This window comes from Coregonus lavaretus (assembly GCF_964263955.1).
Source record: "Coregonus lavaretus genome assembly, chromosome: 12".
Classification (NCBI taxonomy): Eukaryota; Metazoa; Chordata; class Actinopteri; order Salmoniformes; family Salmonidae; genus Coregonus; species Coregonus lavaretus.
In genome coordinates this window covers 18,142,091-18,155,169 of record NC_139999.1, presented here as the reverse complement: position 1 = coordinate 18,155,169, position 13,079 = coordinate 18,142,091, and the positions used below count along the sequence as shown (strand labels likewise).

At 44.5% G+C, this 13,079-nt stretch overlaps 1 protein-coding gene across 1 annotated transcript in view; it reads right to left on the bottom strand.

The window, feature by feature from the left end:
• LOC311138975 (semaphorin-3F-like) overlaps nucleotides 1-13,079 on the bottom strand; it is a 111,357-nt gene that overhangs the window by 40,665 nt on the left and 57,613 nt on the right. The window contains exons 3-4 of the mRNA XM_084173789.1: nucleotides 759-919; nucleotides 266-328 (exon numbers count right to left, since the gene is read on the bottom strand). Coding sequence (XP_084029915.1) covers nucleotides 266-328; nucleotides 759-919 — 224 coding nt within the window. The remainder of the gene's footprint in view (nucleotides 1-265; nucleotides 329-758; nucleotides 920-13,079) is intronic.

Genomic DNA, 13,079 nt, shown 5'->3' with positions numbered 1-13,079 from the left:
CACTCTACAGTGAGACTGGCTGGTCTCCTATGAGCTGTTCAGTGCCAGTCCTGCCAACCAGGCTTTTACAGGGCCAAATGAAATCCACAGCTAAAACCTCAAATAAATACTTAGGCTATACACCTAGCAATATCGGCACACAAATAGATGTTCAATATATACAGAAAATACATTACTACATGTTACAGGTGGTACAAATCACCTGACCTGAAACATAAATGCTGAATTAGTTGTGTGGAGATCGAGACTCAACAGAAATACTTACATTGGTGTCCTTCCCACTTAGAAGACACTCAGTCTTCCTCTGCTGGGAGACAGGCCAGTGGAGCTGAAGGGGGGGAAAACAGAGGTCATTTTATAGCAATAACCCAACCCATCGCACAACCCGTTCATCATCACTGGATTTTATAGATGTTGGACTAAACCTGCCACAGGGATTCCACCCACGGTACTATTAGCCCCCTAGGAATGGTCATATCCAGATTTTGTTTTTGCAGTTTTACAACCCTCATCTCCAGAAAATGGTGCAGTCCAATACAAACTGGAGGTGAGCTAATCAAAACGTCCAACGCAGGGCAGCAAAACGGAACATATGACCCTCGTGGGCCGTTTCTGAGAGCTGAGGTAAAGGGTTAGCCTCACCCCGGGTTTATAGAGCCCTGGGGAGGAGAGGGGAGGGAGGGGAGGAGGTGGTGATAGGGGTGACAGGAGGTAAGGGAAGGTGAAGAGGTGAATCGTTAGTGACTGTAAGGTCTTACAATGAGCGGCTCCTTGTTGATGTCATGCAGGTCCAGGGACAGGATGTGGTCCTTGCTGCCCACGTACATGCGGTCGTGGTCCTCGTCCATACGCAGGATACGGTAGTCAGACGTGTTCAGCAAGTAGGCAAAGTGCTGGGCAGTGCCAGTGGACCTCAGCTCTGCAGAGAGAGAGGGGGAACAAGAGAGTAATGTATCCATTAGAGACAGACAATTACTGAACACCAACACAGTAACACACACATGCACGCTCAACTGACATATTCCACAAACCATCCCTGTCCTGCATACCCATGTAGGGTTTATCTGATGGTTTTTCACCAACACTGTTGAAGCTCAACACAGCAGATCGGTGACAAGTGCTAGAGAGTGTCTCATTGTGTTGTTGACATCTCAATACTGTCTAAGAGATGCTCCTTCTAAGAAAATATCTCTCATCGTCTTTCCTCCACATCTCTGTCAAATGGACATCCGCCAAGGATGCTTTTCTCTGGTCATCTGAAGGTCTGAGCTCTGACTACATTAAGAATGCAGTTGACAGACATTCCCAAGGAAACAGTAACAGGACCCTTCCTACAGAACCTTCCCTGTGAGACTGGAGTGTTTGTTTGATTCGTTCTCCATGGTTCAGTGGCCATGTACAGACAGGGCAGTGCTGTTTGAGAGGCCCACCATTTCTCCACTGCTTTGGCCCTCCACCAAAGACGAACACTGTGGGACCCTACAGGGTAGGGCTTAGCAGGATGGTACTCGTATGCTGCTGCTTGACCAACATTGAGGTTTCACTAAATAAGCTGGAAAATCCTGTTAAATGTTTACCTTTATTCTACTTAACCAATTCAGGAGACCACCAAAAAACAACACCTCTATGATACCACAGTTACCCTTCATGTTACTTTTAGGGGTTCAATTGTGGTGCTAAAAAACAGTATAGGAAGCATGTAGGTCTAATTAACGCCTTTTACTGTTTACACGCTAACAGAACTAAGGTGTGCCTGCACATAATCAGAGGAAGATGGCTTAATAATAATAATAATAATAATATGTCAACTTCAAATAAAATGGTCCTGGCGTATCACAGCTTCAAAGTCAAAACCAACACAGCATAGTCAAATTAAATAAAATGTATCTGCTATTGTAAAAGTATAAAAAGCAGTTTATTAATATCCATGTTTATGCAGGACCTGTTTCTAAACCAGTAACTCTAATCTAGTATGCCTCCATAAAGCCAAAGCAGGCAAGTGCTGGTTTACATTCAAGTTCCTCTGTTTGAACATAGTGAAAACTACATTCCTATGTGGCTGTCTGTCTGTCTCTCAGGAAGTTGTCTGAATACCAAGACAAGGCGGGAGTCATCCCCATGTCCCCCATCAAACCACAGGACCTTAAAATAAACTCCATCCACAGACATTTCTCAACATACTCACCACTGAATCTGATATTACCAGTCTTTCATTCAGGATCTAAATATAACTATGGGTTACGTCAATAAAAAACCAAAATGCAGTGTTTGGTTTTAGCCAGGCATAATGGGATGCATGTTGTCCAAAAAGTTGACTCAAAAAGCACCTGGAAGCACCTGAATGATCATCAAGACTCTTGGAAGAATGTTATATGGACAGATTATTCAAAAGTATAACTTTTTGGACGACATGGGTCCCATTATGCCTGGAGAAAACCAAACACTGCATTCCACAGTAAGCACCTCATACCAACGGTCAAGTATGGTGGTGGTAGTGTGATGTTTTGGGGATGCTTTGCTGCCTCAGGACCTGGACGACTTGCCTTAATAGAAGGAACCATGAATTCTGCTCTGTGTCAAAGAGATCTACAGGAGAATGTCAGGCCATACGTCTATGAGCTGAAGGTGAAGTGCAGCTGGGTCATGCAGCAAGACAATGATCTAAAACACACAATCAAGTCTACTTGAAAATGGCTAAAAAGCAACACATTTGAAGTTTGGAATAGCATAGTCAAAGTCCAGACCTAACCCCAATTGAGATACTGTGGCAGGACTTGAAACAAGCAGTTCATGCTTGAAAACCCACAAATGTTGATGAGTTAAAGCAGTTCCTCATGCAAGAGTGGGCCAAAATTCCTCTACAGCGATGTGAGAGACTGATTAACAACTACAGGAAGCATTTGGATGCAGTCATTGCAGCTAAGGTGGTACAACCAGTTATTGAGTGTGAGGGGGCAATTACTTTTTCACACAGGGGAATTGGGTGTTGCATAACTTTGTTAATTAAATAAATAAAATAGGTATTCATTTTTTTTGTCATTTGTAAAATCAGGTTCCCTTTATCTAATATTAGGTTTTGGTTGAAGGTCGGATAATATTCAGTATCAAAAATATGCAAAAATAGAGAAAGTCAGAAAGGGGGCAAATACTTTTTCATGGCACTGTATATCACTGGTGATGTGCTACTGAACGGGAAGTTTAACACAGACACGCACTCGCGCTAACATGCACACAGACACACACGCACACACATTCCATGGACGAGTTCAAGCCCTTTCTGAACCAGCTTGTCGGCAACTCTGTGCCCAAACAGTTTGAGCTTCTACTTCTAAAAATCCACCTTTCCAGATATAAGTCTCTCACTGTTGCCGCTTGCTACAGACCCCGCTCAGCCCCCAGCTGTGCCCTGGACACCATATGTGAATTGATTGCCCCCCATCTATCCTCAGAGTTCGTACTGCTTGGTGACCTAAATTGGGATATGCTTAACACCCCGGCCATCCTACAATCTAAACTAGATGCCCTCAATCTCATACAAATTATCAACGAACCTACCAGGTACAACCCTAAATCCGTAAACATGGGTACCCTCATTGATATCATCCTGACTAACTTACCCTCTAAATACACCTCCACTGTCTTCAACCAGGATCTCAGCAATCACTGCCTTATTGCCTGCGTCCGTAACGGGTCCGCGGTCAAACGACCACCCCTCATCACTGTCAAATGCACCCTAAAACACTTCAGCGAGCAGGCCTTCCTAATTGACCTGGCCCAGGTATCCTGGATGGATATAGATCTCATTCCGTCAGTAGAGGATGCCTGGTTGGTCTTTAAAAGTAATTTCCTCTCAAACTTAAATAAACATGCCCCATTCAAAAAATACAGAACTAAGAACAGATATAGCCCTTGGTTCTCCTCAGACTTGACTGCCCTTGACCAGCACAAAAACATCCTGTGGCATAATGCATTAGCATCAAATAGCCCCCGCGATATGCAACTTTTCAGTGAAGTTAGGAACCAATATACACAAGCAGTTAGGAAAGCAAAGGCTAACTTTTTCAAACAGAAATTTGCATCCTGTAGCACTAACTCCAAAACGTTTTGGGACACTGTAAAGTCCATGGAGAATAAGAGCACTTCCTTCCAGCTGCCCACTGCACTGAGGCTAGGAAACACTATCACCACAGATAAATCTACAATAATCGAGAATTTCAACAAGCATTTTGCTATGGCTGGCCATGCTTTCCACCTGGCTACCACTACCCCGGCCACCAGCTCTGCACCCTCCGCTGCAACCTGCCCATGCCCCCCCCGCTTCTCCTTCACACAAATCCAGACAGCTGATGTTCTGAAAGAGCTGTGTCGTGTATTGAGATTATGACGTTGTTAAATGGTTTTTAAGTGGAACTGAAAGAATGTTGATTTTAGTATGAAGAGGGAATGTTTTAGTGTAACGTCACATACAACAGACAGGAAGTGTGTTGTAGACAGGGGAGACTGGTGATTGGCCAGAAGAGGGAGCATCTTTTTGCATGGTTTATAAGTAGGGGGAAAACCGAAGGAGAAGGCAGAACGGCCATTGCAATCTGGGACGCCGTTCTCCAGACACCGCGGGTCTGTAACTTATGCTGTAACCTTGTGATATTAATAAAAGCCTCTAATCATTGTGCAGCATAAGCGGACTCTTTGTTGACAGCAATAATTGCCACCATTCACCCGATACGACAAATGGCGCCCAACGTGGGGCTGGTCTGCATCTCTCCTTTGCTCATTCGTAGCCGCCAGGCTAACTCAAGCTAACTCGGTCTGAAGTCATGACCAGACAAGGGTGAGTGTTCCTCACAGCTTGGTTTGGATACTGCGTGTGTACACTGGAGGGGTGTACCAGAAATGTGCCTCATGTGGCGTTATTGCGGTCGACTAGAGTCTGTTATAATATATTCCATGGGTAAACGGCAGGTAATTGGAAGTTTAGAGCATAAAACGGTAGGAATTAAGTATTGAAGGTGTACAATTAAAACAGATATGCGCATTCATTAGGGCACTGTACCGCTTAAGACCCCGGGGGGGCCATTTAGAAAATGATGGGCCGACAAATCCGCTTACACGATAGAATGTGCAAGACGGTGGGTTTTTTAAAGGAAAACTCGGATTAATGGGATTTATCTGATTGTGATTATGGTTCGACTTTCGTCCGACGGGGGGTTTGATTGGGTCTAATTTCTCGGTGAAATGGTCATTAATCCACGGTAGCACAAAATGGTAGAGAAATGTTAAAAGGAATAAGGGCAGTGCAGGATGTCTGTTGCGTGGTGCAAGCCACAGGTTGGCTAAATGCTAATGCTAATGCTAATGCTAAATGCTGGGTTGTGTTTCAGGCTACATTATACATAGCGGCTAATGCTAAATGCTAAGGCTAAATGCTAATTGTGTTGCATGCTACACGTTAACGGATATCCTTAGAGGGCTATTGCGATAGGATAAGCCTCTTAAACTTGTTTGTATGTGGGTGGAACTCAAAGTTCTACGCAAATGTGAGCTCTGTTATGTGTAGTGTTTGATTATAAGGTATAAAATAGTGAAGCTGTAGCGTAAGGCTATCGTTCTATTTTCTGGGAATCGTATCATTGAATGCATTTGCGCATGCGTTTAATTTTATGACACTACACTACAAAACGTGGGAGTTGTAGTTTATGGCACGAGATTAGGACACGTTTTGGTTTACGGTACTAAACTACAACACGTTTTTGCTAATGGGTCATATTTCTGTTGGGGGCTGCAGGAAGACAGAGAAACACACAGACAAAGAGATATTTGGACACGAGTATTCTAGTTGTAAAGCGGCGGTTGGTTAAAGATGAAACTTGTTTTGTGACCTATTGAATTGATAAATGAGAGAGATATGTTGACGGATTATAATAAATTGAATTAGAAGACGATTAAAATTAAATAAAATGTTTTTGAGCGATCTATTTAGTCCTGAGTTAAATGACGGATTAAAATAAAATACGTAATGAATTGAATTAAGTCTTAGAGCGAATATGAGTGGGGGAATATTGAATATGCTTGAAATAACTCAGTGATTGCATTAACTACTAAAATGTTATTCTGTGTCTTTGTTCTTCTGTCATATGAGAGGAACGATAAGCAAGAGGAGAGAGGAGATACAGGAAGTGCTGACGTGACATCACGTGACGCGGCAGAGGATCAAGTCAAAAAAAGGTTTTGAGATGACAATTTCACATAGGCTTGGCCAACTGATTCATTAAAAATTGCATTTTGGAGGCTATGTGCATCACTGGGGTTGATTGGAGTTGTGTTGGGAATCAAGGACTGACATTATTCTGTAAATTTAAGATAATTAGGGGTTATAGAGCAAGGGGTTACAGGCTTTGTTTTTGGGATTGCTTTGAAGTTGACTAACTTACATTTACTTGCATTTGATGGGTTGTGGTAAGATAGCCAACACTAATTGATAAATTGGTGACATAGGATATAGGAATAAAAATTGGTTTTAATTATTCATGATTTTTAATTGATTTATTAAATTTTTTTTTTTTTTTTTTTGGAGTTGTTAGGTTTATATTAATAATTAGAGGGGGGAAGCCATAGGCTATATAGTCTAAAATAAGATAGTTCACAATAAAGGAATATAAAAGGGTTGTTACAATGGGGAGAAAACGACATCAAGGCTATAAAAGTCATTACACCGGTTGATATAGTACAAAATGGTAATCCTTTAACTAAAGTATTGCTAGGTTATCCGGCAAATGAAACAAATGTTGCCCTTCATTCTCAAACAAAAACTGATAAAAGATTCCAGCGATAAGATAAACAAAGCTGAAATTCTTACTTACAAGCCATTAACCAACAATGCAGTTTTAAGAAAAATAAGTGTTAAGTAAAAAATACAAAATACAAAGAAATAACAAATAATTAAAGAGCAGCAGTAAAATAACAGTAGCGAGGCTATATACTGGCCTCCTCTGTAGCTCAGTTGATAGAGCATGGCGCTTGCAACGCCAGGGTTGTGGGTTCGATTCCCACGGGGGGCCAGTATGAAAAAATGTATGCACTCACTAACTGTAAGTCGCTCTGGATAAGAGTGTCTGCTAAATGACTAAAATGTAAATGTATATACAGGGGGTACCGGTACAGAGTCAATGTGCGGGGGCACAGGTTAGTCAAGGTAATTGAGGTGATATGTACATGTAGGTAGAGTTAAAGTGACTATGGATAGATAATAAACAGAGAGTGGCAGCAGTGTAAAAGAGGGGATGGGGACAATGCAAATGGTCCAGGTAGACATTTTATTAGCTGTTCATGAGTCTTATGGCTTGGGGGTAGAAGCTGTTCAGAAGTCTTTTGGACCTAGACTTGGTGCTCCGGTACTGCAAGGTAGCAGAGAGAACAGTCTATGACTAGGGTGGCTGTAGTCTTTGACAATTTTTAGGGCCTTCCTCTGACACCGCCTGGTATAGAGGTCCTGGATGGCAGGAAGCTTGGCCCCAGTGATGTATTGGCCGTACGCACTACCCTCAGTAGTGCCTTGCGGTCAGAGGCCGAGCAGTTGCCATACCAGGCAGTGATGTAACAGGTCAGGATGCGCTCGATGGTGCAGCTGTAGAACTTTTTGAGGATCTGAGGACCCATGCCAAATCTTTTCAGTCTCCTGAGGGTGAATAGGCTTTGTCGTGCCCTCTTCACGACTGGCATGGTGTGTTTGGACCATGATAGTTTGTTGGTGATGTGGACACCAAGGAACTTGAAGCTCTCAACCTGCTCCACTACAGCCCTGTCGATGAGAATGGGGATGTGCTCGGTCCTCCTTTTCCTGTGGTCCACAATCATCTCCTTTGTCTTGATCACGTTGAGGGAGAGGTTGTTATCTTGGCACCACATGGCCAGGTCTCTGACCTCTTCCCTATAGGCTGTCTCGTCGTTGTCGGTGATCAGGCGGCAAACTTAATGATGATGTTGGCGTCGTGCCTGGCCATGCAGTCATGGGTGAACAGGGAGTACAGGAGGGAACTGAGCACGCACCACTGAGGGGCCCCCGTGTTGAGGATCAGCGTGGCAGATGTGTTGTTATCTACCCTTACCTACCCTTGAAACATGTTGGTATTACAGACTCAGTCAGTGACAGGTTGAAAATGTCAGTGAAGACACTTGCATGTTGGTCAGTGCATGCTCGGAGTACACGTCCTGGTAATCAGTCTGGCCCTGCGGCCTTGTGAATGTTGACCTGTTTAAAGGTCTTACTCACATCGGCTACGGAGAGCGTGATAAAACAGTTGTCCGGAACAGCTGATGCTCTCATGCATGCTTCAGTGTTGCTTGCCTCGAAGCGAGCATAGAAGTAATTTAGCTCGTCTGGTAGGCTTGTGTCACTGGGCAGCTCGCGGCTGTGCTTCCCTTTGTAGTCTGTAATAGTTTGCAAGCCCTGCCACATCCAACGAGCGTCAGAGCCGGTGTAGCTCAGCTGGTAGAGCACGGCGCTTGTAACGCCAAGGTAGTGGGTTCGATCCCCGGGACCACCCATACACAAACAAATAAAATAAAAATGTATGCACGCATGACTGTAATTCGCTTTGGATAAAAGCGTCTGCTAAATGGCATATTATTATTATTATATTATATTAGTATGATTCAATCTTAGTCCTGTATTGACGCTTTGCCTGTTTTATGGTTTGTCGGAGGGCATAGTGGGATTTCTTATAAGCGTCCAGGTTAGAGTCCAATTCCTAGAGCGGCAGCTCTACCCTTTAGCTCAATGCGGATGTTGCCTGTAATCCATGGCTTCTGGTTGGGGTATGCACGTACGGTCACTGTGGGGACGACGTCATCGATGCACTTACTGATGAAGCCAGTGACTGCTGTGGTGCACTCCTCAATGCCATCGGAAGAATCCCGGAACATATTCCAGTCTGTGCTAGCAAAACAATCCTGTAGCTTAGCATCTGCGTCATCTGACCACTTCTTTATTGACCGAGTCACTGGTGCTTGCTGCTATAGTTTTTGCTTGTAAGCAGGAATCCGGTGGATTGAATTTTGGTCAGATTTGCCAAATGGAGGGCGAGGGAGAGCTTTGTACGCGTCTCTGTGTGTGGAGTAAAGGTGGTCTAGAGTTTTTTTCCCTCTGGTTGAACATTTAACATGCTGGTAGAACGGATTTAACTTTTCCTGCATTAAAGTCCCCGGCCACTAGGAGCGCCACCTCTGGATGAGTGTTTTCCTGTTTGCTTATGGCCTTATACAGCTCATTGAGTGCGGTCTTAGTGCCAGCATCGGTTTGTGGTGGTAAATAGACAGCTACAAAAAATATAGATGAAAACTCTCTTGGTAAATAGTGTGGTCTACAGCTTATCATGAGATACTCTACCTCAGGCGAGCAAAACCTCAAGACTTCCTTAATATTAGATTTCATGCATCAGCTGTTGTTTACAAATATACACAGACCGCCACCCCTTGTCTTACCGGACGCGGCTGTTCTATCTTGCCGATGCAGCGGAAACCCCGGCAGTTGTATGTTATCCATGTCGTCGTTCAACCACGACTCGGGGAAACATAAGATATTACAGTTTTTAATGTCCCGTTGGTAGTATATTCGTGATCGTAGCTTGTCTATTTTGTTATCCAATGATTGTACCTTGGCTAATATTACCCACTTGGATCCTTACAAGGCACCCCGACCTACGTCCCCGGTATCTCCATCTCTTTCTCCTGCGAATGACGGGGATTTGGGCCTTTTCGGGTGTCTGAAGTAAATCGCGTCGGACTCGTTAAATAAAAAATCTTCGTCCAGTACGAGGTGAATAATCGCTGTCCTGATAACAAGAAGCTATTTTCGGTCATAAGAGACAGTGGCAGAAACATTATGTACAAAATAAGTTACAAATAACGCGAAAGAGCACACACAATAGCACAATTGGTTAGGAGCCCGTAAAACGGCAGCCATCTCCTCCGGCGCCATTGGCTGTTATGCATTAGATAATAACACCCCTCCTTTTGTCAGTGAAAAACAGCTCTCTAAACAAATATAGAACATTTACCAGGCTGTGTAGAAAATCCTATTCCATCTGTTCTGGTTCAAGAATGGATCGGAGAACCCCAACTCTCTCTTTAGGCTCCACTAATACTCCTCCTGTAGCACTGGAATTGAAGCGTTACTAAGAGGAGGAATCTAATGTTTCTATACCAGCATTAGAGGCCATTCTCCTGGGGGTTTGCCATTGAGCTCATTGTAAACCCAACGTGCCACAAGGGTTTCTTGTTGTATCAGTCAGAGAAATTGAACTTCCTGGTGTCTCGTCGGGGGTAAATACACATGAAAAAAAGAGGAGGAAATCTGGAAGGAAAAGCATGCCAGCTACTGTAAATTATCCCCCTCTCCTCTCCTCCTCCCCTCCCTCTCCCCCTCTCCTCTCCTCTCCCCCCGTCCTCTCCTCTCCCCTCCCCTCCCCTCACCTCCCATTCCATCCCATCCCATCCTCTCCTCTCCCCTCTCCTCCCTCTCCTCTCCTCTCCTCTCTTCTCCCCTCCCATCCCATCCTCTCGTCTCTTCTCTTCTCTTCTCTTCTCTCCCCTCTCCTCCATTCCTAACCCCTCCTCTCCCCTCCCTTCCCCTCCTCTCTCCTCCTCTCCCCTCCTCCCCTCGCCTCTCTCCGGCTCTCCCCTGCTCGGCTTTCTGCTCAGACAGACAGAGGCACCGGGGAGTGTGCTCATATTAAATGTTGATCCAGGGCTCATAATGGCGGCAGGCTGGGCTAGGCTCCGCCACACTGCCTCAGAGGTCAGGCCACCTGTGGAAACAAACCCTGAAGGCCTGCAAAGGGAATGGGCAAACACAGAGCCACAATCAGCAAGCTAAGGCACACAAAGACAGAGGGGAAAATGTGCTGTGTGCATGATCAAGACGGATGGTGGTTTTTGACCGTGCTACTTCATTCGCTGTCATACCATTTGGCAAGAAGAAGGAGAATGAGTTTTGGTCGGTCTTGTAGGGAACAGGGTGCTTCATTCCACATTTTCTTAAAGATCTGATTCTATGTATAGCCAATGTCAGGCCTATTACAAGATGTGCTTGTGCAGGTTCTCTCTATAGTACAGGACAGGTGCATGATCTCTGACAGCAGCTGGAACTAGGCCTCTGTGCAGGCCAAGCCAGGGAGCTTTAGTACATAAAGGGCCTCCCAGGATGAACTCTAAACGCTGTTTGCCAGCCGCATTAGGGCATGACGGCATTTTCACCACACAGACTTAGCCTGGAGATTTGGAGACCTGGTTCAGTCTATTAGAGCCAGATCAACTCTTAAAGTAGTCCATTACTAGGTGTAGGGTTTTAGCTGACTCTGGGGGGTCTGAAGGACACAGAGGGGGGCTTTGTTTCGGGAGCGGACCAGTTCCCCATGTGGAATGGCAATGCCTCTTTTAGTGGGGAAAGTGAGACTGCCTATTGCCGCTGAGGGAACCTGATCTGTGTACTCCTGATCCCTCAAACACATACACACACATGCACGCAACGCACGCAAACAGACGTAACTGCCAAGAGTAATGGTGCACAGAGAAGTAGGTGATCCCACTGTCGTTTGAGCTCAGAACTCTCAGTAAAGTCGTTGTTGGCGGTCCTGTCCATTCTCTACAGTCTACTGAGCATGGACAATCCTCTCCACACGCCGTCCGGATATCTCTAGCTAGTGCTGGCTCACAGAGCCCGTGACACTTCCCATAACTGAACACTCCATTCTATTAGCAGAAAAGGTTATGTTAGTGGATGTGGCTTGGAGTCATGTAAAATGACGCCCAAACCCACTGTTTCTTAATGGAATATTCTCTGGCAGATGCTCCAAATCCAACCTTAACCACACTGCTAAACGTATATGCCTAACCCTAAATGAAGACCAAAAAGCTATTTTTGTTAGCCAATTTTGGCTTTGTGGCTGTGGTATTTAGTGAAAACCGCCAGAGAGTCCGCTGAGCAATGTTTCTGCTGTCTAGGGGAGGAAGGCAGATCTCAGAAGCCTCACAGTCAAACAGGGACACCCATTCCTCCTCCTGAGAGAATACTTGGCCAATGACGATGATCTCCCTTGGCTGCAGGCACGCATGTTACAGCATATCTCCCCGTCTTCAATGAATTGCCCATGGGTCCAGTTTACTTTGAAAATGTATGTTTGAGCATGATAATGCTGAGTTCAAGGGTGTACATTCTTGATATCCCCTGGGTATACTGGACATCTATATTTCCAAGCATTTTTTTTTTTTACATAGGTTAATGCTGTCTTATATAAAATAATGCACAATCCACTGTAGTATGAAATAACTAAAGGAAGCAGGATTTTGTAGATTTGTATTGTAGACTGTATTAATGAATCATGTTTTGTGGCGGGCTCAGAACCATGAGCACTTCCTCTCATTAAGGAAAGCTTACTGCATGATTTAAGCATACACAGCTCAACCCATGTTAACTTTCCTGGCAAATCTACATGTCGAATAAGGCGAATGATTGAACAATGGAAAACGTTTGACTGTATGTTTAAATATAACACAGGGGGGAAAAAATACTCCAGGCACCTGACTGTGCAGCTCACATTAGCTACATCAGCCTGAGGTGTGTGTTCCACCCGGCTACATATTTCTCTGGTTTTAAATTGGTACATTAAAAGTGTGGGCCCTGCCAAAGAAAGACAGAGCATAGCATGTTACTGCATGAATCCTGCCTGTGTCCCTGTGGGGCCTGGAGGAAGAGGAGGGAGGAGGGGGACATGGGTTGGGGGGCTGAATAGTTACATGGAATTTGTCTATTTGAGACTGGGGCAGAAATTGCAAAGAGGTCTGGTTCTAAACCACCTGAGCCAACAAGATTCTGTCTGTGGTTTCTCTTTGTTTTTGTTTTTGACCGTTTCTCATCGTTAGAGTTGTAGTAAAGAAAATAATAAAAGCAGTGCCATCAGTTTATCCTGTTAAATTGACTGGGACGTATTTATTGCAAAGCAAACAATGGGGTTGGATACAATCACACACGCCAATGCTTTATGGCTAAGCAATAAAGTATAGAGACAAATATTCTGTGAGCT